The sequence below is a fragment of the Thermothelomyces thermophilus genome, chromosome 6 (assembly GCF_000226095.1).
Source record: "Thermothelomyces thermophilus ATCC 42464 chromosome 6, complete sequence".
NCBI lineage: Eukaryota > Fungi > Ascomycota > Sordariomycetes > Sordariales > Chaetomiaceae > Thermothelomyces > Thermothelomyces thermophilus.
Genome location: NC_016477.1, coordinates 647,199 through 672,811, shown reverse-complemented (window position 1 = coordinate 672,811; position 25,613 = coordinate 647,199). Strand labels below are relative to the sequence as shown.

Genomic DNA, 25,613 nt, shown 5'->3' with positions numbered 1-25,613 from the left:
TTTGCCCGTCAGTACCCGAGTGATGGAACTCAAGATTAAGAATCTCGCATCAATGTCCGGTTCCCTCTTTGGAGTTGGCCGATGCCAGGCTAAACACTTAGAATCCAATACTTTGTCATTCCATTCCCAAAACTCGAGCTGTTCTGCACAAACGGCTAGTCAAAGAGGGACTATTGATTGCGCCGGATCCGACAGTAACTGGGAAACACTTCTCGCCAGAGATACGCGATTATCGCATTCAATCTAATATGACCCGACGCTTTCAGAACGCGTAACGAAGAACCATTAATACCCTTAACACCCCCCCTATTGCCGCGCATCAACCTCGATCCTTAGATCCTCCAGCTCGGCCCTCACACTGCGATACAGCTCCTGCGCCTGCCGCTCGCGTGTGCTCACAAACGCCACCTCGGCCCTGAGCGCCGCCAGCCGGTTTTGGATCGCCTGCTGCTCGCTAGCCTGCAGGATCCTGAACCCCCCGAGCGCGTTCCGCGCCTTCTCGAGCGCGGCGTGCGCCTCGACAACCTTTTTGCGCAGCATCTCGGCGCGGTTCTTGTACCCTCCTAAGTGCAGGCCAAGCTTCTTCTCCAGCTTGTTGCCTTTCTCGGCTGAAGACATGAGCGACTCGAGGGCGGACTGTTGAGAGTTAGTGGCTGCTAATGACTGGGGTGGAAAGATAACAAGAGCTTACATCTAGAGCCGACTTGAGCGTGGCGACCTGGTCTTCCTCGTCATCATCGTCGTAACATCCGAGGCCGAGGAGCAGAGAGTTTGTGTTCTCCTTGTTCCACACAGCCTGGACCTCTTCCGGTTTTGGTTGGTCCTTCATTTCGAGAAGGATTTGGAGGCGAGCTTCGGCGAGAGCCGAATCGTCGATTTGGGGAAGAGGAACCGGTTTGGCTGCCGGGGGAGCGCCGGGGAGCGGATACCGAGTGGCGTCATGCGCCATCAGCAGAGCCGCCTCGCGAGCAACAAGGGCTCGTGCGGGATCGTCGATCTCCGACGCAGCCTGTACAAGTTTGTTGTAGTCGACTTCTACGGCTCGCGGTAGGCCCCGCTGCATCACCTGCGTCCGACGCTTGCGCTCCAAAAGCTCTTGGGCTTCGCGGATCTCTCGTTCTCTCCGGTCGCGCTCTGCCGCGTCCACCTCCATTTGCTCGGCCGTCATGGGCTCTTCCTTTTCCTCTGGCAGCTCCAGCTCCCACTCAGTCTCCTTGGGCTTGGGCAGGGCGGCGAGGCGCTGCTTGAGCTGGTGACGAAGGGACAGTTCGCGCATCCTGGCGTCTGCGGGCGTTCCACCAACCATGTCCATCTCAGTGCTTGGCGCGTTCAGGGAGAAGGTATCGCGGGGCGTGCGTAGCGGAGTCTGCCCTGCCCGGAGTGGCGTCGCGCCGACAGCACTACCAGCCGGCCGCAAAGGCGTTGCAAGTGGGTTCGGCGTAGCGACAACTTGCTTCCGCGGAGCGGCTGATTCGAATCCCGTAGACCCTGATCCTTGATGAAGGGGTGTATTTTCACCGCCCAGCAGTGACGACTGAGTCTCTGTCAACGCCCGGATGTTTCGAATCTCATTCGCGATGTGGTCTTCCTGTGGAGGGGCTCGAGGTGTCCTGATGGGCGCGTTCGTGTTGAGTGTCGAATAGTTCCCTACCAGCCCGCGGGTGGCATCGTTGTCGCTGTCTCTTGCCATCGCGCTCGCCCGCTCGCCGATCATGCCCATCTTGACAATCTCCTCCAACTCTCCATCGCTGACCTGCGGTGCCGGCAGAACTAGGGGCTTCCGCTTGCTGCTCTGCTCAGCCTCGCGAAGCTTCTGCATCTGACCGGCCTTAAGAGCGGCCTGGACCGACGCGGACGGCCCGTCCTTTTCGTTCTTCCGCCGCTTGCGGTCGGCATCCCCTTCCTCCTCGCCTTTGCGCTTGTTGCCCACCTGTTGTTTCTTCGGGTCAAAGTGTGCGCGCTGGTACTCGTTTCGCGCAATCTCCTCGGTGGTGTCGTAAAATCCCGGAACAGGCTTCTTTTCGAAGGGGATGTCCGCATTATAGTCCATCTGTCCCTTCTTCCGCGTCGTGACCTTGATGTTGATACCGGCTGTCTTGAGCTCTCGCCGTTTCTGCAAAGCGGCGAGACGCCTCGATTCTTCCTGCTGCCGCTCGCGAGCCTTGCGCTTCGCCTTTTTACCCTGCGTGTTGGCCAAGCGGGCGCGGGCCTCGCTCAGCATTTCCTTCTCGTCCTCATCGAGATCGATCGTATCGGGCCGGGCGGGCTTCGTCTCGGGATCGGGATCGACCTCGCCAGGGCGCAGACGGCGGACATCGTCGGCGGTGGGTGCTTTGGTTTCGCCGCCCTCCGGGCCCGTCAGACCCAAGGCAGACGCCTCCCTCTGCTCTGCTTCATCAAGGAGACGCTGGTATCGTTCGAGGCACTGGTTGGCGGTGCGGCCAACGATCGGGGCGATGGTGCGCCATTGTGTTGGCATCAGCTTGGCAAGGTGCAGCAGCTTCTCGTCCTCCTCCTTGCTCCACTCAATCTTCTTGATGCTGGGGTCGAGCCATTCGTTCCATCGCGCCTTGCACTGCTTCGGCGTCTTCCGCGCCAGCAGCGACGACACGCGCGCCCACTGGTTCAGCCCATATTTGCTAACGGACGCCTTGAGGATCTCGTCCTCAATGTTGGTCCACACGCCTCCCTTGACAACGGGCATCTTTGATGGCTGGGGTTGGTGGTGTTTGGTGATGAAAATCGAGGCAACGGGTGAATCCCAAGCCTGGCGTTTTGGCTCTGCGGCAGGCAGCGCTCCAGTTTGATTGGCCGTCATCCACCCGTTGGCCCCACCCAAGCTTCAACTCGCCGCAGCGAGCCAGTAGGTCGCGTCTCGGCGCGGCAGCTCTGCAAAAGCTCGGAAACGGAAGAAAGTCGATGCAAGTTCATCAAAGCATTGCGCAACCATTAAAACCTGCTACGAGCCTGCCATACATCGGTTGTTTTCTGGAATCATAACCCACTGTTGACAACCAAAATATTTTCAAAATGGCCTCGGAGGCGGTCTCTCCCCAGCGGGAGCCGACTCCATCCTCCTTGCACTCTACACTTCCCCAGAAACGCTCTCTCGAGGATGACCACAGTCCCGCGGTATCATCGCCATTAAACCCCGAATCCAAACCCCAGAAAGTACAGGTGCAAATCGAAGAGAACCAGGTAACGGGCCGGGAGAAAAGGGCCAAGAAGGATTCACTCAAGAAGCGAGAGTCCAAGGGCACCTCCGACAGCGCGAGAGCAACGCCAGATCCAAGGCAGCAAGAGCCACCGGAGGAGCTGGGTCCTGTTCGCTACAAGCTCGCCCATCCAAAGCCGACCGATTTCGAGCTATCCAGAGGACCCGTCTTCACGAGCCATCACGAAGTGCAGGATCCAGAGGGCAGGACGATCGAGTTCTTCGAGACGTCAGATCAGTATGTGCCCGAGATTGCGCTTCTCCCTCGCCGTTTGCTAACCTCTGCAGCGTCTACAACAAGAAGAGCTTTCACTACACGCACTGCATAGCCGACCCGGCTTTTCCGTCCATGTTCTACTACCGCAACACCGAGCCGCCGCCCTTCGGTGCCCACATGTCGTTCGAAGATGCCGCGTCACACATGTTCTTCGACCGAAATGGGATGCACGTCACGTCAGACAAGGGGTTTCGCATGTCACGCGCCAACATTGCCGTCCGCGAGGGACGGTGGTACTGGGAGTGCAAGATCACGCGGGGCATACTGAAGGAGCGAAAGGAAGGGGAGCCCGACTCGCACGGTCATGTCCGGGTGGGGTTCGCCCGGCGGGAAGCATCGCTAGACGCGCCAGTTGGGTTTGACGCCTACAGCTACGGCATCCGGGACGTGTCGGGGCAGAAGGTGCACATGTCGCGGCCCAAAGATTTCTTTCCGCCTGGGGAAGAGGTCAAGGAAGGTGACGTTATCGGACTGGAGATACAGCTGCCGTCAGAGCGCCTGCATCGAAAGATTGTGCAAGGGCAGTACAACCCGGTTGTCGACCTTGCGGATGATGAAGAACCGGACCAGGCTGAAGCGCCAAACATCATCCGCGATCGCATCCCGATCCGGTTCAAAGCGCACATCTACTTTGAGAAGATTGACTATCATCCAACCAAGGAGCTGGAGGAACTGATGAACCCGTCGCCAGTGGGACCGGGACGCAACCTGGAGGCCCCGAATCCGAACCATCCGGTCCCCGCGTTGCGCACGCTGCCGAATTCGTACATCAAGATCTACAAAAACGGAGTCCTCATGGGAACGCCGTGGACGGACCTACTGGCGTTTCTCCCGCCGGCATCCAAGCAAGCGCAGCAGACGGGTGGCCGGGACGCGCTCGACGACGGGTCGTTGGGGTATTACCCGGCTGTGAGCGTCTTCCGGGGAGGCGCGGTGGAGGTCAACTTTGGGCCCAATTTCTGGTATCCGCCTCCGGCGGAGGATGCAGAAATGGGCGGCGTTGACGGGTCTTCGGGTAAGGGACTAAACAAGCTGCGGGCGATGTACGAGCGCTACGACGAACAGATTGTGGAGGACATTGTCTACGACATTGTGGACGAGGTTGGCTTCTGGATGCAGGATGGCCAGAAGATCATTGATCGGTCAGCTCGTGATGAGAAAGCCGAGACGGTCGCGCCTGGCAGGGAGGAGATCAAGGAACTGGTCCAGGACGATTGAAAGGTGAACAAGTAAAAGGAAAAAACGGCAACCACGGTATCTGATTACGGCAAACAGCAATGATAAGGATATATAAGCCACGGCCATAAAACCGGCGACCTCCTCCTTTGTTTGGGGTATCTCAGTACCGCGAGCTCTCGACCGGCCGCTCGACGACAACCACCGCACTCGACACGTCCTCCTCCTCAGCCTGCCTCAGCCCATCTTACACGCTCACCTCTTTCTCATCCACCTTTCCCTCTCCAGCCTCTCTTTCAGCCGCCTCCTTCTCCCTCTTCTCCCTCTCCTCCTTCCCCCGTTTGTGAAAGTACCACAACACGAACAGCAACAGGAACACGGCGGCACTCCACAGCACGTTGGTGCCCACAAAGGCGGGCCACCTGACCTTGAGCGTGTTCACGATCGCCTTCAGCATGCTCTTCACGATGGCCGGGGTGAGGACCAGGTCGTTCAGGGTCTTGGGCATCAGGAAGCGCGCCAGCCCGCCCGCGTCCGTGTCCTCCTTCTTGAGGCCCCGGGCCTCGGCCGCGGCGGCCAGGACGTCCGGGCCGAGGGAGCTGGTCAGCTTCTTGGGCAGCTGGGTCACGAGCTTCTGCATGGACGACGGCAGCTTCTCGAAGCCGCGCCTGAGCACGTCGTTGCGGCCGTCGAGGAGCGCGGTCAGGTCGTCGACGGCGGTCGGCGCGCCGCGCATGATGTCCTTGAGCACGACGACGAACTGCCGCAGGAGGGACTGGATCTCGGCCGAGGCCGTCAGGGCGGCGGCTTTGGTCCTGCTGGTCTTGCCTGCTTTGGTGGTGGTGGTGGTGGTGGTGTTGGTGCTGCTGCTGTTCTTGGCGCCCTTGTTGGGGGCGTCCGGAGAATCAGGATCGGCGGGCTCGATGCCGAGGGGCGAGAGGACTCTGTTCAGATCGGCCCATTCGCGGTCCGCCTCTTCTGGGGTGACCTCGGCGGCGGTGCTGGAGGGAACGGTAAGAGTGGTCGATGTGCTGTGTTTGCGGTGGAAGATGCGGGAGAGGCGGTTGGGCTTCTTGGTGGTAGTCTTGGTGGTAGTAGTGGTGGCGGCCGTAGCGGTCGCGGCGGGGGCGGTGGTAGTCAAGCCCTCTTCGGAGCGCGACACGCGGAACGATTCGCTGTCGTCCCAGACCAGATCAGGGGTCTTTGGACGGGGTGGGAGAGGAGGCGGCGGGCCGTCTTCGTCGTCCTCGTTGTCGTTTGATACCAGGCGCTCGAGGAACTCCTCGTCTTCGTCGTTGAGAAGAAGTGCCGGCTCGGCACTGGGCGAACCGGCGAGAGCTAATGCATCCGCCGCGCCTGCACCGGTCGTCTTTGCTTTCCCCTCTGGCTTCACCTCCTCCTTTCCCGTTCCTCCTTTCTTCCCCGCTTTGTCCGTGTCCTTATGTTTCTTGAAGAAGGGCGCCATGGTGGGCGATGTGATAATGATATATTTGGGTTGAAGAGAAAGTTGACGAGAGAAGTCAACCGGCGCGGCGCAGGTGAGGAAAGGGGGAACACTCAAACAAGCATCACGCGCAGCTGTACGACAAACCATATGCGCCGCGTCAACTCGCCGCATTGTCGCCCCCTCATTGCTACTATTCGCTGTTGGCACGAGAGGCCTCAGACATGCCAAGTTCATGCTGCGCCACATTGACAGCGCCACGGTGATGTCATCGGGACTGGGATTCCCATGTCGTCTTGCTTTGAGTGTGGCTAGTGCAAGTAGTTGTAGTTGTGTAAAAAAAAAGGATTTACTGTAAACTGCCGGGTATCATTGGATCAAAAAACGAATTTTGATGGACATGTTACATAGAAATCGGTCCCGTCATTCCCCGCCTTCTTCTTCCACGCCCCCGTTGTCGTGGGCGACCTCGGCCGCTTCGGTCTGTCTCCGCCTTCTCCCGCGGCCCCTTTGGAAGCCGGATCGGGAGGTGACGGCGCGCTCGCCCACGAAGTGATTGCCCTCCCATGGGGTGCCGCACTTGGGGCACTTCCTGTCGCCGGCCCTGGTGCGCCAGAAGGCGTCCTCGCAGATGTCGTGCAGCCGGATGGTGCAGTCGGGCTCGTTGCAGCGCTGGCCGTACGTGACGATCTCCTTGCAGGCCTCGCAGAACTTGATGCGCTGCCACTCGGACTCGGCGTCCGGGTCGTTGTACGTGGCCACCAGCCACGACCACAGCTCCATCAGCGCCCGCGGCGTCAGGCTGTAGAAGCCGTCGCGCGACTTGTCCAGCCACCCCTCGGCCACGAGGCTCGACAGCAGCGAGAGCACCTCGGAGTGCTTCAGTCCCCTCGAAGCGGCGGCGGCGGCGGCGGTTGTGCTGCCGTCTCCGGTACCGCCGTCGTTGTCGTCGTCGTCGTCGTCCTCCTCACCACCACCCATCCCCCCGTTGGTGTTGGTGTTGACGTTGCTGTCGCGGGCGGCGGGGCCCCTGGCCGGCCGCGACACGCGCAGCGCCTGGCCCTCGTCGACGGCCATGACCTCGAGGCGCGGGGTGTTGTGGTGGTCGAACATGGCGTCGAGCAGGCGCTTGATGTAGGCGACCTCCTCGGGGGAGCGGGCGGTGCCGAGCTGGGTGGCCGGGTCGCTGTGGGCGTTGACGAAGGCCCAGACGCGCTCGCCGCCGCGGACCTGGTCGCGCATGTTGCGGATGTCGTAGTCGAGCGGCTCGACGGCCTCGCGGGCGGTGCGCACAAAGTTCTCAAACTCGGCCATGGTGATGGACTCCGGGGCCACGTCGTCGCCGCCGCCGCCCTCGACGGCGGATTTGATGGCCGCGAGCACCTTCTGCCCCTCGCGGAAGGTCAGCGTGCCCCGGGCCATGAGGGCCTGGATGAAGGCCCGGTTGGCATCGTTGTAGCCTGCAGGGATTGGCGGGGTCCAGTCGTCGTTCATGGCGATGATGGTTGCTGTTTGCGGGGCTGGTGTTTTCTGTTGCTCTCGGCCAGTCGCCGGAGCCTGTTGTGATTGGAGAATTGGGCGGAGCTCTTGAGGCGCGCACAGACGCGATTTCATGTTCGGGGGTTGCAGGGCATGACTAGCGTGCCTGCAGGGGTTCGATTCCGGTTGAGGTTTCCTGTGCGGGGTTGCCTGTTCAGGCTGCCTCCACGTGGCCGGGAGATTTCCCCCGGAGGCCAAGACCGCCCATCCTTAGCGAACCTCTCGAACGGTTCGGGGGCTGTCCTAGCTAGTTAGTCACTAGTGTTAGTCTACATAGTACACTAGCGTCTCGGAGCAAGCCGATCGCAGCATGCAGAGAACATCTGGATGTCGTTTTTCATGCTTGTCGTTCTTTCTTTTTTTTCTTGAATCGGGAGTCTCAATGAACCTAACTCTCTTTCTTTTACCCGGCAGCATACGGTTCGCTCTCGGGTGCGATCGATCCGAAAGCGAACCGTGAAATCCTCAGTCTCGGGTTGAGACTTTTAGAGCATGCAAGCACGGGAAGGCGCAGAGCACAACTAGCCGAGCAATTTATCGCCTATCCGGTTGCAGATGATCGGTTCTCTTCTCCCGATGACCTCGCAACACTTCATCCAGCCTTCTTTAACGCTCCGCTAGTCCCTGCGATCCTGACCTCCAAAATCTTTTTTTAGTGTAAAGCAACCGCAGCGATCTGCACGACCTGAAGGTGCTGCCGATCTCCGATATCCCTGTGGGCCACCCTCCGCTTCCCTCCCCTCCCCAATGGCCAGCCCCGCCTGAATAGTTAGCGAGCTGCTGTGTGCTCAGACCCAACACTCGCAACGGGCAAACCCCGGTTGTTTTGGATAGATGCCGTACCTTCTCCTCGACTCAGTCAACCGAAGAACAGCTCCCAGCGCCATGGAAGCTCTAGAACCTCATTTACCCCGATAAATGGGCGTTGGCCAGGCCGTGTTTCGTCCGTGTTCTGTTTCTCTGCCTCGTTCAGCACCATCGCCATGGCTGCCCAGGTGCCACCTGACGTCTTGGGCACCGCTGTGGGCGTCCTCGTTTACAGCTTGATCTGTCTCATCAGCGGCTTCTTTCTCCTGTGGCTGGTCTGGGTCCACGAGGAGCGCAAGAGTTGTAAGTGATAGCTTCTCTCCTCCCTTGATAAGAACAAACAATGAGGATGGAAAAGGAAAAGAAAAAGTGAAAAAGAAAGAAAGAAGACACTCGTCCTTTATCCACTGATAATGCAGACGTCGCAGAGCTCAATATCACGGGCGCGTCGACCGGCTTGGATCTAGTCTTGTTCTACATCCGTGGGTGTTCCCCTTGCCTCAACTCTGACGGTGCGGCCATTTTGCCTTGCTTACTTACCCTTGGTACATCTCGGCAGAATACTACTCCTACAATGTGGAATCTCTGCTCGTGTTCTTTTGGTACGCCGCGTGTTCACCATCGAGAGATCCTCATGATTGAATCTGACCTTTGGCCCAGGGCCGTCGAGCTGGCAAACAGCATCTTCCAGCTTCGCATCACCAAGATATACCGCTTCCACGCGAGCCTCGTCGCCAAAGCGATAGCCGCCCTTCTGCCCGTCGCCCGGATGGTCCTGCTCCGCTTCAGCGGCATCGACAAGAGCACCGTAGCATTCATGGCGTTAGCCGACGCCATCAGTGCGTATTCCCCCTCCCCTCCGTCTCGCCCTGGGTTCCCGTCGAGTCTTTACCGTGCCACACACCAGCTGACGAAATCCCGACTCGAAAGTGATCGGCTGTTTTGCAGCAGGAAGGCCTTATACTCCTGGCCATCCTGTGTCGTTATATTCATTCCCGCATCACGCTCGCCTCCTTGGAATGTCGGATACGCCCGCCAGCAGCAGTCTGCCTCGGGAGGCGCTTACGGCGCACGCTACGGCCGGCCCGTTCCCAAAAAGACCATCTACGACGACAGGTGGCTGGTCCTTCGGTTTAGCGTCGCCTTTTGCGCACTCAGGTGAACCACTCCCTCTCGCGCTTCTTCTGTCTCCTTCATCCTCCCTTCTGTGCGTAGATAGATCACACAACTCCCATGTCACGAGAAAGGGGAGGGGGAAAAGGCTAACAAACCCGCGCAGTCTCTTCCAAATCGTCGTCGTCAATTTCCAGCTCCGCGCGGCCGCGACCAACAACCGCGCCAACATTCCCCCCGAGCTCGACCTCAGCGCCACCCGCGCCCGTGGCGACTTTGCCCTCTTCGCCCCGGCCCCGTCCGCCGTCCTCTTCGCCATTCTCGTCTTCGCCACCAGGCCCGGAACCGGGGCGGCGTCGTGCTGGGGTTGCCCGACATGGGTGGCGCTGCTGGTGCTGCCGGCGGCGGCCGTAGCGGGAGCAGGAGGGAGGGTGATGGGAAGAGCGACGAGTGGCCGATCTTCAATAAGGGGTTGGCCGACACGGAGAGGGGCAGGAGGTGATGGTCCTTAGTTGGGTGAGTGGCTGAGCATGGCGGCAACCGGCCGGGCATACATATATTACTGGGCATGGTTTGGCGTTTTTGGTGTTCCCTGGGCAGGCTGAATGTAGATAATCCATAACAGTCATGAGAGAAGGACGACACAGATTCATGTGTAATGAAAGTAAGCTATCTACCAAATCAAAGAGTTGGATGTGAACCCGGGCTGGCTGTATGTACATACGTGTCTCCTTCTCCTTCAGGCTTCATGCGTGGCTCAGGCCTAGCTTGTTCCGCCCCTTTTTCTTTGCTCTCGGTTTCCATCCTGGATAATTGGCTCGTCGTTCCTCAACACTGTGTCCATTATCTTCCTCTTTCTAATTGACAACAAATCAGTCACAGTAGGTAGACGGAGAATCTCATCTCACAACAACACACCTTGGCGGCGACGATCCAAGCATACTGTGTGTGAACCCATATCTCCCTTCCCACACACCCCCTTCCCTTCTTCACCTCTTGCCCAACCGCGGCAACCTCACCGGCAAGATGAGCAACCACCCAACGACCGCCAGCGCCGCGCAACACCCAAACGTGACCCTCAGGGCCGCCTCGTAGCTCCTCACGACCGGCTCGCGGAACTCGAGGGGCAGGTCCCGGATTGCCTCGACCGACTTCCTCGCCCGGGCCACGACCCCTTCCTTGTCCGGGCCTGGGGCGACCAGGGCCTCGAGGTAGTACCACAGCGCGTTCTGGACCACCAGCGAGCTGCACGCGACGCCGAGGACCTGGCCCAGGCTGCGCCACAGGATCAGCGTGCCCGTCACGACGGCCTGCTCGCGCTGCTCCGACGCCGCCAGCACGGCCATGAAGGTGCCCGGGAACTGGAACCCGGCGCCGGCCGCGCCCGGCAGGAGGCAGAGGATGTACAGGAGCGCGGGCCAGCCGCGCTGCATGGACGTCAGGCAGAGGGCGCCGGCCACGCTGAGCGAGGTGCCGAGCACGAGCGGCCACTTGAGCCGGCGCGTGTAGCTGATGAGGAAGCCGGTGGCGGTGCCCGCCGCCGAGGCGACGGCCGAGGAGACGACCAGGCGAAAGCCCGATGTGGTCGCGCTCGTGAGGAGAACGCCTTGGAAGTAGAGGGGCCTGTGTCCCAGAAATGTCATGTTAGGGCGGGGGAGAGGTCACGACCTGGGGGGAAACGATGTTGAAGAAGGGGGGGAAGGGTCCGTTAGTTGCTTACACGTTGAATAGCGTGGCGTTGGAGAGGAAGGCGCCGATGTGGTTGGAGAAAATCAAGTTCGCGTGTGGGGACTTGAGGATGAGATGAAGCGGCATGATGGGTTTGACGGCGCGCTTCTCGACAAACAGAAAGAGTGGGAAGGACAAGGCAAAGGCGGCGAGCGAGGCAATCACGAAGGGATGAGACCAGGGTAGGACGTTTCCGCCGAGGTTCTAAACTTGGTTAGAGACAGAACAAGCTTACGTCGGGGTTTGAGGGGAAGGACGTACCAGGCCCAAGATGAGGAACGTCACGGAGCTAGACATGAGGACGGACCCCTTAAAGTCGAACGTCCGCATGGCCTCGTGCAACGTCTGCTTCTCCCTCCCGCCCAGGCCGAGATCGCTCGGGACCACAAGAACGGCGACGATGAGACAGAGCACAATCACCGGCACCTGCACTCCGAATTCCCAGCGCCAGCCTAGGTAGTCGGCCATGGCGCCACCCAAGGCCGCACCCGACATGGACGCGAGCCCATAGGTGATGTTTATATACGACTGAAAGGCGCCGCGAATCCTGTTCCGGGATCAGCAACCTAACCCTTCGACACGCCAACGAACGATCCCGGGAAGACAGAGCACTCACTCGATGGGCACGACGTCGCTCACAATGATACTTCCCAGCGTCATCACGCCCCCCGCCCCAAGGCCGCAGAACGCCCGGGCGACGATAAAGCTTGTCATGCTCTGCGCCAAGGCGCACCACAGGGTCGCGAACAGGAACACCGCCATGGTGATCACGTACGGCCCCTTCCGCCCGACAGCATCCGAGAAGCCGCCGAGGACCGGCTGGAAGCTGGTCGAGGTCAGCAGAAACGCGGTCGACAGCCACGAGGCCGAGTTGCTGCTCCCAAAGTACGAGGTGATGACGGGATGGCTCGACGCCATGATGGTGCTGTCGAAGCAGGCGATGAAGTAGCTGGCGTTGATCTGGAGAAAGAGCAGCCAGAAGCGGGTGACCGAGACGCCGCCAAGGTAGGGGTTATCGCTCTTGGCCGTCCCCTCGAGCGCCGCCGTGGTTGTGTTCTGCAGGAGGGGAGTCTCCTCGTCCGGCGCAGCTCCACTTCCCGGCAGTTTACATGTAGCAACCGCCGTACCGTTTGTGCTTGGCTGGCGCCGGCCGCGGCTCCGGCTCCGGCTCCGGCTCCGGCTCCGGCTTCGGGCCCGCGTGTTGCGGAGCATGCTATGCTGAAAGGATTCGGGTTCCAGCAACGGCGCGGCGGACTGGACTGAACGTGAGAGCATCACGTCCAGCTGGTTGGGATCTATGTCTCCGCTGTTGCCTTCATCGTCGTCCCCATCCGCTGCGGATCGCGGTCGGGAGGGTTGAAGGCGGTTAGGGGTGGAAGTGGGCTCGGAGCCAGACATGGAACCCGGGTGGGTGGTTTGCGTCGTTTCGGCCGCCACTACTGGTTTTGTCGTGTTATGTTTGTCTCACCCAGCAATGCAGCGGAGGAGTGTTCTACACTATGACGCGCAAAGACCGTGGGGGCATGAAACCCGGTATATCCGCCGAAGCGCCAGGAACCCTCCCATGGCTCCGAGACATGCACACCCGTTAACTTTAAATGCATCACTCCGATGCTCGGTCCGCGCCTGGTTGCCTCTTTTGTTTGCGGGAAAGCGCCGAATCGTCGGGATCCCTGCACCGGATGTCGCCAATCGCGGCAATCTTTCTCGTGGCTCCGCATCTGGGCGACGGCGGTCCAACCTGCAGGTTGCAGCCGGACATTCTCGGCCTGCTTACCCAATAGCCCCCGAATGCTACACGGCGATTCCTTTACACTGACTAGTGTAGTGCTACTCACACCCTCAAAAAGTCATATTTGTAAGAAATAGCCGAAGCGATCACGCGCAGGGCGCTAGGCGGGCAAGCATGCATTTCCAGCGGGTCTGTCACTGCTTGTTTCGTTTTAGCGAACAGCGCCTCCCCTGATCGCGTGTATGTGCATACAGTACATACATACAGATATGTAGAAGCCCACTGCGTATGTACTGCAGGTTACGGTGCTTGGATCCTAACTATGTGCTGCGACTTGCCAAGGCAGCGGGCACCAAGATACCAGCTCCGGTGATGCCACCATCGTGGCAGGGAGTCAGGACGACCCGAACCCGTGGTTGTGGGCCGAATTCGTGATTAATGATTTCATCGATGAACCGCTGTGTATCCCCCAGATAGTCCTGGAAATGCTGGATGCAACCGCCCGTGTAGCCCACAGCAAGAGTGGTTCTCTCAACACCTGGCTGTGGCAGCTCTTGAGCACATCGCAAGAGCCCCACAGTCGAGGCGGCGACAATGGCGGCTGCCCGTAGCTCAATAGCCTTTGCGATGCGGTAGAGAACGTTTGCCAGCTCCGTCGTCCAGCGAAACGATGCGTCTTCTGGAGCAAACTCTCTCTCTAGTTGTTGAAGCATCGGGCCCTTTGTGCTTTCGGGGTGGAGGTGACTCATGAAAGTGGTAGAAAGGCCGAATCTCTCATGTAACTTGCTGGGCAGGAGTTGGGCTGGCAGCCCCAGAACGGTTTGGAAGTAGTCAAGAAACACGATGCGCGCCAGTTCACCCAAGTATCTCCCGGCCGTCATATACTCGAGGGGTTGGAATCCGGGCACCTCGCCGGCATTGTCAAGCTCTGTGTCCCACTTGCTGATAAGGCCGAGTTGCCGGAGTGGCGGCGCCGAGCCCCTGATGCTCCATTCCGTATTGACGGCGATCTTGACGTCAGCAGCCTCCTGGCCGGGGCGAACACTAATCGCAGAAGGCCGTTTGCTCTCGTGTAAGCTGCTCAACAGTAGCGGAAGCGTAGCATTGCAACCCGTGCCAACAATGAGAGCCATGGCGGCCTTCTGGTTAACCTGAGCCGGAAATTGGTAAATAAAAGACACAAGTGTGGCCACGGCGTCATTGGCAATGGCTGCGACCTTGACGGGCGGCATGTCTGCTGTTCTGTGCTTCTGGTACCCGGCCGCCAGGTGCCCGCCCAGATCCAGATCTGACGTGATCGCAAACCCCTTGCCCATGGGCATGAGAATCGCCTCAGAAAGGGACCTTTGCTGCATCGGAAAGCTGAAAGTCACCCCCATGGGGAGCTCTGCTTCGCGGCTGAGGCCCAAGGTCTCACAGCCGTTGCGCACCACTTCGGCAACATGGCTGCCTATCCACGAAAATAAACCCTCCGAGTTTTGATTCTTCAAATGTTCCTGAATGGGCCAAGACTGCTCAAGGAGACGGTTCAGCAGTCTGGTCGCCCCGTTTGGCCCATTTTGGCCGAGCAGCTCAACGAAGCCAACACGCAGGTTCGATCCGCCGCTAGGGAGATCAGTGGGAATCCCGCTATCGAGCAGTGCATGAGGGCCAACGAGTCTTACATGTCTATGGCGAGGAAGCTGTGGCGTGTCAGGTTGAGTGCAAGTGCGCATGCAAATCTCGGTAAACGTACCGGCCTTGGTCTCTTGTCGCAGGGCGCAAGACGGATTCGGAGATCGGCGTGGGCAGGAACTGGTCCGAAGACTCGACAGAGAGTTGACGAAAAGTAGACTCGAGCTCGCGAGACAGTTTTAGCACGGTTTCGAGGTCGACAGCAAGCGGCCGTAGAAAGTCGTCCAAGGAGGGCGTTGCCATGTCTTTTTTCTTTTTTTTTTTTTTTTTTTTTTTTTTTGTTGCAGAAGCCGACTTCTCTAATTTTGACCCCTCGCCTGATGGTTCCCACCCGAGAGCAAGAAGAGAGCGACAATTGAAAGAGCGAAACCCGGAATGCAAGTTGAACAAAAGTTGAATTGCCTAAGCCCGACGAAACAATATCGAAGAAGGTGCTCCCGCTGCCTCATACGAAGGAAACAACATTGTTGCGCAGCAATTTGACCACCAGCTCCTCCTTAGGCAACTAACTTAACGAAGCTACAGAAAAGCCTGGGGAGGAGACCTACATACAACCCCAGCGGCAAGAGAAACCCAGGGATGAAGCGAAAGTGGTAACCAGCCAGCTGCGTTACCAGATAACTCGCAAACGTTTGCATTACTGTTTTGTTCGGGTAGAATACCTGGCGTTTCTGCATTGTCTCACTTGTTCCAGTTATTTTTCAGTATCGGTAGATAACATTCAGCCCGAGGGTCCCCCGTGCGTGCCACGAAGCTCGACGTACTACGTATTTTGTAGCCAGGAGCTTCGGGGAGCTAGTTATGTACGGTACTGTACGGATTAGTTACATACCGCAGCGCCCCACTCATCCCCTCCGAGCTGTGAGCTAGTAACTAGTGTAGTTCATGGTCAGCTGCCACGGTCATGTCGTGAGGAAGGTTTCAATCGTCGCAAACTCGTCCATATTTAGTACTTACATTCGACAACCCCACGCCATCAACATCGCAAAATCCCAGACAGCCGCCCTCGAATTTAGAGAGAGAAAGAAACCAACGAATATATCGTTTCGGTGATGGACGAAAAGCAAGCGCCGATGTTGCCGCCGGTGCGCCGCGGCCTCAGCCCCCTTCGCCTGGCCCTCGCGGCGGGTTACCTAGCATTCGTTGCCCTGGTATACTTCTGCTTTACGCCGCAAATGCCTCTGACCGGCGCGGTCTTCTTGACCCGCAATCAAGAATCAATCATTGCTCACAAGCTGGTCCCGCTCGAGGCGCATATCATGAGCAAGTGTCCAGACGCGAGGGTTCGCCGCCTTCCTCCCGTCCTCTCTGCCTCGCTTTGTTATCTTCCTAACGTTGCTGCAGGACTGTCTCCGCGAGCTGGTACTGCCGACGATGCAGAGGGTTCACGACAAGGTCAACTTCACCCTGTCATATATCGGAACGTACGTCATTGTTGAGGGGCCCCAACCCCACATAGCCTCTTGCTCTTGCCTGGCCTTGCTGACCACATCCCACTCGGTACATCTCGTACAGGCCGACCGACGAGGACGATGGAGTGAGCTGCAAGCACGGGCCAGAGGAGTGTACGTTTTTGCTAGCTACCTACCCACGCCAGCGCTATCCGCATCTGACACGCAACAGGCCTCGGCAATATCATCGAGCTCTGCGCGCAGCATCTCTACCCGGATCCGAAGACGTACCTCGGCTTTACCATGTGCCTAACGCGAGACTACACACTCATTCCCCAGCGTAGCCTGATTGAGGACTGCGCGCTCGAGCATGCCGTCGATTTCGACAAGCTCAACGAATGCGCGACCAGGGATAACGGGGCGTTTGGCGTCGGCTTGTTGAGAGAGAGCGTGGTGCGCTCAGCCGAGGTATGTTGTGAGCCGTACATCCGACATGATCTATCCCCCACCCCACCAATCGTCAGAAAATCCTGGAACATCGATGGTGCTAACCTAATTTCTTTCCCCCCTCCCACTAACCCCCCAACCAGGTCGGCGTAACGAAGAGCTGCACGGTGCGCCTCAACAACGAAATCTACTGCATCCGCGACGGCGGCCAGTGGAAGGACTGCCCGTCCGGGCCGGGCGTCAACGACCTGGTCATCGCGATCAGGAAGCTGTATTCGTCCTCTTGAGCGGCTCGAACACGTCCACCCACAGGTCGCTGGCCTCGCCGAGGGTGTAGCAGAGCGTGACGGAATCCATGCCCGCTTCTTCGTCGTCCCCAGCCATGGTCTCGAGCTGGGACATGATGCTCTCGAGCCCGACGGCCTTACCCGTGGCCTGGGTGGCGCCGGCCTCGAGGGCGACGTGGACGATGTGGATGTGCAGGTGGTAGTAGGTCGGCTGGTAGTGGAGGTAGAGCTTGAGCTGGTCGCGCTCGATAGATGGGTACACGCTGGTGGTGGCATCGAGGAACTTGGCCTTCATGTGGCGCAGCCAAGGGAGGTGCTTCTTTCGCAGGTCGCGCAGGCTCCAGAGGTCGCGCCGCTCCACCAGCCCGAGCAGGTGCAGCGCGTCGAGCGTCTTGCGGTCCCAGTTGAGGTCGGGCAGCAGGAGGAACCCTTCCTCCGGGTCCTCGCCATAGGGCGTGCGGTAGATGACGTCCTCGGCCTCCTTGCGGCCCTCGATGATGTTGAATGCCCAGTTCAGCCGGCCCGCCTCTCGCTGCGCTTGCATATACGGTCGGACGTGGTCGCGGTAGATCTCGGGCGTCTCGGTGACGAAGCGCACCCCCTGCCTGCTGTATTTCTTGATGTGCTTTTCTGTGCACGGCCAGATGAGGTTGATCTTGAGGTCGGCGAACTCGTGGCTGTCGGCGCCGCTGACGGGACCGCTGTTGGCCAAGTACCAGTGGTAGATGTCGTTGGCGCCGAGGTTCCTGATGGCGCGGAGGCTGGCTGGCACCGAACCGAGGTAGTCGGCCGAACTTGGGAACGGCGCGCGCTCGAGGATCAACAGCGCCGGCTGGCCGTCGATGGTGCCGAGCATAGACGACCGGCGACCCGCTTGGTCTGCCCGCCCCTCGTCAGTACATTCGTCGACCCAGGCCCGCCGTTGTGTTTCTTTTTCTCTTTTCCTTCTCGTTTTCTCCCTCTCCCTTTTTTTCCTCTGTCATTTTGTGTCAGGAGTTACCTTGGTTGAGCAGCCGCTCGAATTTGAATTTCGGCACGAGTGCCTCCGCGTTTGCTTCGCTCTCGCTCATGGTGGTTCTGGACCGGCTTTGGCTTTTCTTGGACTTCTGTACTGGGTACAAGTACACGATTTTGTTTGATGGTCAGTTCGTCGTCCGAAGAAAGCCCGCCCGAGACTCGAGCCCGACTGAATTGCCCCGCAATCAACACCCCGCCTTGTCGCGCGGTGCGGTTACTCCACGCTTGGCACGCACAGGGACTTCGCGTAAAGGCGCCACAGGGCTGACCGATGTAAGCCTCAACGGATACCCTAGCAATCCTTGCTATGGAGTGTCCACCATTCCCAGCATTCCCAACGGCGGGAGAAGTGTCGAAAGCGTGGACCAGAGCGCCTCGGCTCAGCTTGAGAGCCGAGTAAAATTCACGGATTGCACGCGCAAGAATGAAAATCGGCTTCTATTGTGATAAAATTGTATGTGCGGTTTCACTTGGATTTCTGGCATGGTAACGGTATCAAGAACGTCGAGATAACTACTCTATAGCAAGATTTCACTGCCCATTGGCGTCGTTCCTTTTTCGACATTTGAACAGAGGACGGTTCTCACGGCAAACATTTCGAGCGGCAGCCACGGGCAACATAATCAGCACACCCCGCTGCACCTAACCCCCGAAGGCGGCGAGATGAGGGAGACAGGAATCAAAGGGAAAGATTGCCTTTGGTGTTTGTAGTCATAGTGCATCTGTAGACCACCGCGTTACCAGTCGATAATGTGATGTGTACATACGTACATACACATGCGCTACGCTACACCAAAATGTTTACACAAACACACACACACACACACACACATCGATCTGCCACGTGCAAAAGAGTACACTACACTAGCCTGCCTCGGCACGCCGGCACCGGACGAAGGGGTTAACGGGAACACATGTCAAGAGGGGGATGATCACCGGCCGGGGAGGACACCCGGAGGGCTGAACGCGGCGGTCGTCCGGACACCGGGACCGAGGCCGTTTGGTTTTGGGGGGGGGGGGGGGGGGAGTACCTTACGTGGGGTTTCGATCCAAGGGGAATGCGTACACTACGCGAACCCCGGACAGATGACAAAGCGCTCCGTATGCTACATACATACACTACCTACACTACTGTAGTACTCCCTACAGAGCCGCCTCCTGGTTGGTTACTCCTTCCGCATCCGTGATACAGAAAACGTCCCCAGTCCCCCGTTGGAGTTCGAAGCCTGTTGTCAACAAGGAAGGGGCGACGGGGGGAAGAGCAGGCGCATGGACAGTTCAAAAGGGAGCTTGCATACGGTAGGTTGTTGGTCTCTGGATACCTAACCAAACGGAGCCTCTGCCGTCGAGGCGATCGGGGGAGGCGGTGAGGGAGAGGAGACACTACTTAATACCTACCTACATGTATGGACTGTGCAGTACATACATGAAGTCCCTGCGTACAGGCATGCATACCTTATACACACAGCACAAGTAACACGATGGTTTGTTGCCTAAGCCGTACCCTCGGCAATTTGTTAACAGTTCGATGCTGTCACAGAGTACTCCTGTGGGTGGGACGGCTAACTTGATAGACTGGGAGGCACCTACGACGTAGAGAAGTTCTGGGGGGAAAGAAAAGAGTCTTGTATTATATACACATATATATATATATATATATGTGTGTGTGTGTGTGTGTGTGTGTGTGTGTGTGTGTGTGTGTGTGTGTGTGCAGTAATGTGTAACATCACGTACGAACAAACATAAACTATTAGTACAGGAACATACAAACTTTGAAGGGTACGCACCAGACATCGATCGAAGGGCTCTGACGTGTCAGGAGTGTATTCGGCCCGGCTAGGGTTTGGTGTTGCTACACCACCAAGTACCTTACTTGCAGCAGTCGTTTATGTATGTAGTAGGTAGGGCGAACGGACAACCTACATACATACAAATCGGCTGCAACGCCGGGGAGCTCGGTCCCCTCGGGAGCCCTTTTGCCGGCCTCATGTCCGGTCCCCTCCCCCCCCCCGGGGGTTGCATCGGCAGCTTCTAGATCGCATGTTGGTTACGAGGCGTGACCTGGTGTGGGTGCCCATCGACGCTCGGTATTCTTTTGTCTTGTTGCTTGCGCAAACTTGGCCCACTAATGTGTACGGATGTGCTCTGTAGAGCTGTCAGCCAGACATAGAGCCTGGAAAGCGTCTCACTGTCATGTTGAATCCAGCAACGCCCACAGTGTATTTGCGAGAATTAGACTATGTAGGAAGTATTTGGTGACCAAGCAACGTGTTAGATCCCGTGGTATCCATCTCCGCTGCAAACAACTAGAACACCTTCCCCTCCCCCTCCCCCCCCTTCCTTTTTTTTTTTTTGAGCCCACGCAAATGTTTAACCCGTTATTTTCCCGGCCGGCTTTTGTTAGCCCGGCCACACCATAAAGAATGCACCCTCCTGAAAATATGTGCGCAAATGTGATCCAAACCTGCTCCCCACCCGCGTATGATGAATGTGCTCGCTTGCTCGCTTGCTTGCTATGTCTTGATAGATAAAAGAAAACGTCGATTGCCGAGATGTCCCGTCCGGATGCGGGCCCGCGCTCTTATGGAGCACAAGCATACCTGCCACTCACGTTCCCGCCAGTGAGGGAAATCGCCATGCCGTACGATGCAGGGAGTAACCGTCCGCTTGTGCTAGGCAACACAGACCCGACGGACACTCGCGAGGGAAACACCCGCATCGTCCACGGCCGCCGGCATAATCTCCCCAGAAGGGAAACTCTCCGCTCCTGCGAACACAACCCCACCCCTCCTCCTCAAAGCCCCTCAACACATCAACGCATCATCCGCGTGCTCCTCCACACCAACTTGGGCGCTTCTTCCTTATCCACGTCATCGACTCCTTCATCTACCTCCAGCGGGCCCGTCGGTTCAGCCGGGACCAGCACGGGAGCGGGTGCCAGCGACGGCGCAGCCCCGGCCTCAGGCCCGGCCCCGGCCGCTGAACTAGACGGCTTACCAGCAGCCTTGCGCATGGACTGCGGTCGATAGCTCCTGCCATGGGTGGCATCATTCTCGCCGTGCTTCAACAGCGCCTCGGGCTCCTCGCGCCGGATGCGCTCCATCTCCTTGTCGGCAAGCTCCTTGGTCTCGGCCAGCCGGCGCTTGATGTTGGCCACCTCCTCACCGCACTCACCGTCGCGCAGGAACTGGTGCGCCGCGTGCTCGCACATGCTCTGTACGTATTCCAATCCTTTGTCCAGCTCGTCGTAGACGTCCGGCGCCGCGTCCTTGCCGTCTGCCCCGAGCATGGGGGCGGGACCAGCGCCGGCGCGCATCACCCGGCCGCCAGCGCCCACCCGCCCGTACATGTTGGCTCGCATCGCCCGGCCGCCCGGGCCGGCGCCCATGCGGCGCGTGCTGACATAGTGCATGGCTGGCTTGTTCTCTTCGGCCGCCTCGATGGGTTGGGAGGATGGGGCTGGCTCTGCGGGGGCGGGAGTGATCGGGTTGTCGACTTCTATAATTCCTGTTGCTGTCGTCGTCGTCGTCGTCGGCAGCGGCGGCACCGCTGCCGCTGTCGTTGTCGTTGTCGTCGTAGTGGTAGAGGGCGCGTCATCCTGCTCGTCGGGCGTCTCGAGCTCGGCTAGACGCTTGATCTGGGCCACCTTGGCCGCCATCTTAGCCTTGCGCATCATGTTGCGTCCCCCACTGACGAACTTGACCAGCTCCTCAAAGAACAGCTGCACGTAACTGTCGTAGTAGACGATAATCATGCTGCGGGATCGGTACTTGGGTGTTGCGCCCTCGGCGCTGATGACGGAATCGGTACGTTGCCGTTTGCGGAGCATCGCGCGTGCGCGTGCCTGGCCGGCGGCGCGCACCTGGCTCGTCTGCCGTTGGATTTCGGATGGCGACTGCGACTCGGACGGGCTGGAAGGGGCTGGCTGCTCGTTGCCGTCGTTTGCCGCCGCCGGCGTCCCGGCGGCTTCCCCGGCACCGGGCTGCGGTCGCGAGTCGGCAGGGTGTGCTGCGGGCTCATCGCGCGGCCTGAGTGACTCGGTCGAGCCTCTATTTCGCACCGACTTCGGGCCGCCAGACGACGAGGGGCCGTCTGGAGAGTTTGTCTTGTTGTTCTCCTCCGTCAGTCTGGCCAGCTCGATCTGGCGCTGCTCGATCTGGCCGTTGAGCTCGTCGAGCTTCTTCAGCCAGTCTGGCACGTTGTTAATCAGGTGCTTGAGGGCTTCCATGGCGAGATCCTCCTCCTCCTCTCCGGTAAGAGGGGAGCCCCACGTCGAGTGTGCCGTCTTGGGCAGCGGGTGCGTGCGTCGCCAGGCGAGCACGCACCTGACGCGAACACGTCGGTCGGCTGAAGCTGTCGGCGAATGTGCCCGGTGCTCTGATGCAGCGGGCCAGAGCAACGAGTTCGCAACGCCCGGGGAGACTTTTTGCAAGCTGCTGTGTTCGGACGCGTGTGTTGACCTCGTTCTAGGGTGCCAACGTCAAGCTCCCAAAACACTGCAAATCCACCCAGGAAATGCCGAGATTGATGGATGACCGCCTTGGAAGAACTGGTGCAGAACGTAGCCGGGGAATGGAAAAGGTCGATGGCAGGAAATAACGCTCAAGCTGTCAAGATATTCTGCGTTCTCCCGTTGCGATTCGGACGTGTATGTAGTCCGGGTGGTGGTGTGAGGTGTCGGCGAGATCGCAAGACTTTTGTTTTGAGTTGGTAACTGCTCGGAAAAGAACCAGGACGGGGGCCTTTCGGGAGCCCTTGCCGTTCGCGTGGAATTGATTGCGGCGAGGGTGCGGCCCAGTGTGCTAGCGCCCACGAGCGGGTTTGGATCAGCAGCTAAGGCCGGCTAGAATGGACCTGCCCTTGCCGAGTGTATGTATGTAGTGTGGTTACTTGTAGGGAAGGAACAGAGCGGACGCTTGTAAAAGGGACCGTCGGCGGGCTCTACCACGTTTTTCCTCCCCACCCCCCCATTGAGTGGGGCTTGCTCAGATGATGACTTTTGAAGGTTCCGGGTTGAGCTCAAACCAATTCGAGCCTTGGGGCGGATATCGGGAGTGGGCGAGTGGGCAAACGCGGACATCTCCGCCTATAACCAGTTCATCAGTACGGAGTACCCGACAAAACAGAACCAACAAAAAGAGGAACAAGGCCGCTCCACTCTGGCAATCAGCAGCGGCTTGGTTCCGCACCCTGCATGCTGTCGCATGCCGATCACGACAGCGTAAAACGACTAAAAGAGGGGACCACCAAGCCCGGCCGCTGACCTGTGTTGTATGTATGTAGTGTATGTACATACATACATACACTAACCTTGGGCAAGAAGTACTGTCGTATTTTTTTTTTTTTTTTGACTTGCTCGTTACCGATACTTTTCGCAGGCGAGAAGCAGCTTGCTGTAACCGCTCGGTAGCCAATTCGTCCACCTGCAGCGTCCCGGCCGACCAACCCGGAGATGATGCTCGAACTCAGACTTTCGCCTATCGGTTATATGTGTATATATGTACATGTACAGTGCTTAGTTTCTTTCTGTGTATGTACATACATACCTTATGTACAGTACGTGCATTCGGTGTGCACGACAATTTGGGAGCTCTGCCCAAAAGGAAAGGAAAAGATGTGCGACACCAGAAGCAGGCCATTTAGAGGCGGTCTGCAATTGTCAGCAGAGCGTGGGTTAACCTTTCGGCTGCAGGAGACAGCAGCAGTGGCAGCAGCAGCAGGAGGAGGAGGTGGTGGTGGTGGTGGTGGAGAGGAGGGAAGGAAGGGGGGGCTGGCCATCTGCATGGTGCGGGAAAGGAGTTGCTCGATTCGGCGTTTACTCCGCCCTCTGTTGTTTGTTGTAAGTAGGTGTCTCGGAACTCGAGTAATTGGTTGGTGGCAACTTCAACTCTCATCAGCAACCTTTTTTTTGCTGGGCGGCAGGACTCGCACAGTGAACGAATCTATGAAGCTCGCTCGGCCACGATTTCCATGTCGCGGGACGAAACAATAGATCGAGCAGACGATGGAAGTCTCAAACGAGGCGCACAACGTCAAAAGTGCCCCGACGCCGAGAAGAGGAGGACGTGGCATCAGCTCCGGCGGTGATATACCACATACAGAGTGCAGTGCCATATGGTATTTACACATGCCATACTTAAGGTATCTTGGCATAGGGTATGCATATCCACCACAGGACGGCTCGACAGCCGGCGGCACGATGAACGGGAAAGCTCTGGGGCCCTGGCTAGTGGCCGTTTTCGACGTGGCTCGGGCCGCGCATGGCGGCGACACCCTACACACACTATCTCCGGATCGCACGAACGAAACACGATCCCGATCTCCGCGCAGCGACCAGTTCCGCAGCTTTTAAGACGAGGATGTACATACTTATGTACGTACAGAGTACATATATGGTGGGTGGTCTCAACGCCGTGTAACTGGAGAGTGCATTCGCCTTGAGGCTGCTTGTCGTTTATTTGACAGAATACGATCCAATCGAACCGGCCGTGTCCACCTTGGTCCACGGTTTATTGTTCTCCCTATATTGACTATTGACGGCGTTGATATTGGCCGGACTCTGCCTCTTTCCTCCCCCGCGAACTTGTAATTCGGTATATACAAGGCAATCCCATCTTTGTCAAGCTGCACTACATCGTGTGTTCAAGACAAGCAGGAAATGGCTTGCCCAGGCTGTTATCACAACACCCACGGTCCGTCTGCAGAGCACAGCGTGCTGAAACAACACTCCCTCTACGTGCATGTCCGAGCTGTCTCCTACGCAAATACATGATAAATCGGCGTGAAAAGCTCAGGATGACTTCTTGAAAAATACAGTATAAACCCTCAGCTGTCTTCGTCAGAGGAGCTACACCTCATAGAAGTTCTGCCTTCTTCCACCGGAGGTACTCAACGGAGCCAAGAAGTCCGTCGTCTTTCATGTTGCTGTCCGAGAAGATCCCTGCAGCAAGCACGGAATACAAGGTCGTCTATGCGACCAACGAGAGCTTGGATTTTATTTTATTTTATTTTATTTTATTTTATTTTATTTTTTAGTTAAACGGCCCGTCTGTTGTTGATTACACAGTATTAACCCACCTGTAACTGCTTGTCTCGCATGTCTCATCACGCCCGACTCCGCAGACCAAAGCACATGACTGTACGGAATATACCTCAGGCAAGGTGGTAATATCTGTGTTTCTTCATTCCTGTCCAAGAACTATGAACTTAATATACGGGTTATGTATGTCCATGCGTGATCACAAGTTGCCATACACTAGTCCGTAGATCAAGTGGTGTAGGGCAAACGGCCTGGATCAGACCAATTTTAGCAAGCCCAAAGCAACCCCCGGTTTCAACCCACAAAGCTGCTTCGTACGGGTAGTGTACCGAGCGTTATAATCCGTACACTACACACACCACGGTAGGTCAGCGGAACTCGCAGTGCTAGCCAGCACGGGTCAATTACACTACACTACACTGCACTGCACTGTACATACTACCAGTGTTTGATACTACCTCTAGTTATCCCATTTCACCGCATACCCGCCTTGCCTTGCCTTGCCTTGCCTGTCTGCCCCGCATCCAGGCTGGTGATGTCTCTTCTCCGCAAGAGAATGGGAAGTTGCTCCGTCTGACAAGCCCCTCCGCTACTTGGCATATGCGTGCAGCCCGGAAACGTCCGCGAGCCATCACTGTGGGGCCAGCTTAGCCGCGGCTCGTTGCCCCATGTTTCTCATCTAACTTCCTAACTAATCTGATTGATCATGCTCGCATGCATCCTGGAGC

At 58.0% G+C, this 25,613-nt stretch overlaps 9 protein-coding genes across 9 annotated transcripts; 3 read left to right on the top strand and 6 right to left on the bottom strand.

The window, feature by feature from the left end:
- Nucleotides 1-57: 57 nt before the first annotated feature.
- On the bottom strand, nt 58-2,733 carry MYCTH_2309965 (uncharacterized protein). The gene is made up of 2 exons (XM_003665800.1): nt 692-2,733; nt 58-636 (listed from the first exon to the last, which is right to left on the bottom strand). Exons 1-2 carry the CDS (start codon nt 2,702-2,704, stop codon nt 307-309), a joined length of 2,343 nt encoding a protein of 780 aa, XP_003665848.1. The 5' UTR covers nt 2,705-2,733; the 3' UTR covers nt 58-306.
- A 192-nt stretch (nt 2,734-2,925) lies between these two features.
- On the top strand, nt 2,926-4,709 carry MYCTH_117625 (uncharacterized protein; the record flags this gene model as incomplete). The annotated part of the gene is made up of 2 exons (XM_003665799.1): nt 2,926-3,452; nt 3,503-4,709. The coding sequence occupies exons 1-2, from the start codon at nt 3,031-3,033 to the stop codon at nt 4,707-4,709; spliced, it is 1,629 nt and encodes a 542-aa protein (XP_003665847.1). The 5' UTR covers nt 2,926-3,030.
- A 103-nt stretch (nt 4,710-4,812) lies between these two features.
- MYCTH_2309963 (uncharacterized protein) lies at nt 4,813-6,447 on the bottom strand. The gene has a single exon (XM_003665798.1). It carries the CDS (start codon nt 6,130-6,132, stop codon nt 4,915-4,917), a length of 1,218 nt encoding a protein of 405 aa, XP_003665846.1. The 5' UTR covers nt 6,133-6,447; the 3' UTR covers nt 4,813-4,914.
- MYCTH_112716 (uncharacterized protein) lies at nt 6,421-7,619 on the bottom strand. The gene has a single exon (XM_003665797.1). The coding sequence runs from the start codon at nt 7,603-7,605 to the stop codon at nt 6,535-6,537; it is 1,071 nt and encodes a 356-aa protein (XP_003665845.1). The 5' UTR covers nt 7,606-7,619; the 3' UTR covers nt 6,421-6,534.
- Nucleotides 7,620-8,633: 1,014 nt separating this feature from the next.
- MYCTH_2129707 (uncharacterized protein) lies at nt 8,634-10,098 on the top strand (the record flags this gene model as incomplete). The annotated part of the gene is made up of 7 exons (XM_003665796.1): nt 8,634-8,760; nt 8,877-8,939; nt 9,017-9,059; nt 9,118-9,300; nt 9,409-9,615; nt 9,737-10,001; nt 10,066-10,098. 7 exons carry the CDS (start codon nt 8,634-8,636, stop codon nt 10,096-10,098), a joined length of 921 nt encoding a protein of 306 aa, XP_003665844.1.
- A 143-nt stretch (nt 10,099-10,241) lies between these two features.
- Nucleotides 10,242-14,947, bottom strand: MYCTH_2140435 (uncharacterized protein; the record flags this gene model as incomplete). Its single annotated transcript, XM_003665795.1, has 8 exons — nt 10,242-10,427; nt 10,489-11,193; nt 11,291-11,361; nt 11,560-11,724; nt 11,938-12,737; nt 13,365-14,476; nt 14,695-14,712; nt 14,766-14,947. 7 exons carry the CDS (start codon nt 14,945-14,947, stop codon nt 10,560-10,562), a joined length of 2,982 nt encoding a protein of 993 aa, XP_003665843.1. The 3' UTR covers nt 10,242-10,427; nt 10,489-10,559.
- Nucleotides 14,948-16,253: 1,306 nt separating this feature from the next.
- Nucleotides 16,254-17,927, bottom strand: MYCTH_2096067 (uncharacterized protein). Its single transcript, XM_003665794.1, has 2 exons — nt 17,830-17,927; nt 16,254-17,708 (listed from the first exon to the last, which is right to left on the bottom strand). Exons 1-2 carry the CDS (start codon nt 17,897-17,899, stop codon nt 16,804-16,806), a joined length of 975 nt encoding a protein of 324 aa, XP_003665842.1. The 5' UTR covers nt 17,900-17,927; the 3' UTR covers nt 16,254-16,803.
- A 2,624-nt stretch (nt 17,928-20,551) lies between these two features.
- MYCTH_2309943 (uncharacterized protein) lies at nt 20,552-22,225 on the bottom strand. The gene has a single exon (XM_003665793.1). The coding sequence runs from the start codon at nt 22,072-22,074 to the stop codon at nt 20,659-20,661; it is 1,416 nt and encodes a 471-aa protein (XP_003665841.1). The 5' UTR covers nt 22,075-22,225; the 3' UTR covers nt 20,552-20,658.
- A 1,235-nt stretch (nt 22,226-23,460) lies between these two features.
- MYCTH_2129702 (uncharacterized protein) lies at nt 23,461-24,198 on the top strand (the record flags this gene model as incomplete). Its single annotated transcript, XM_003665792.1, has 3 exons — nt 23,461-23,631; nt 23,839-23,929; nt 24,035-24,198. The coding sequence occupies 3 exons, from the start codon at nt 23,461-23,463 to the stop codon at nt 24,196-24,198; spliced, it is 426 nt and encodes a 141-aa protein (XP_003665840.1).
- Between the last annotated feature and the right edge of the window lie 1,415 nt (nt 24,199-25,613).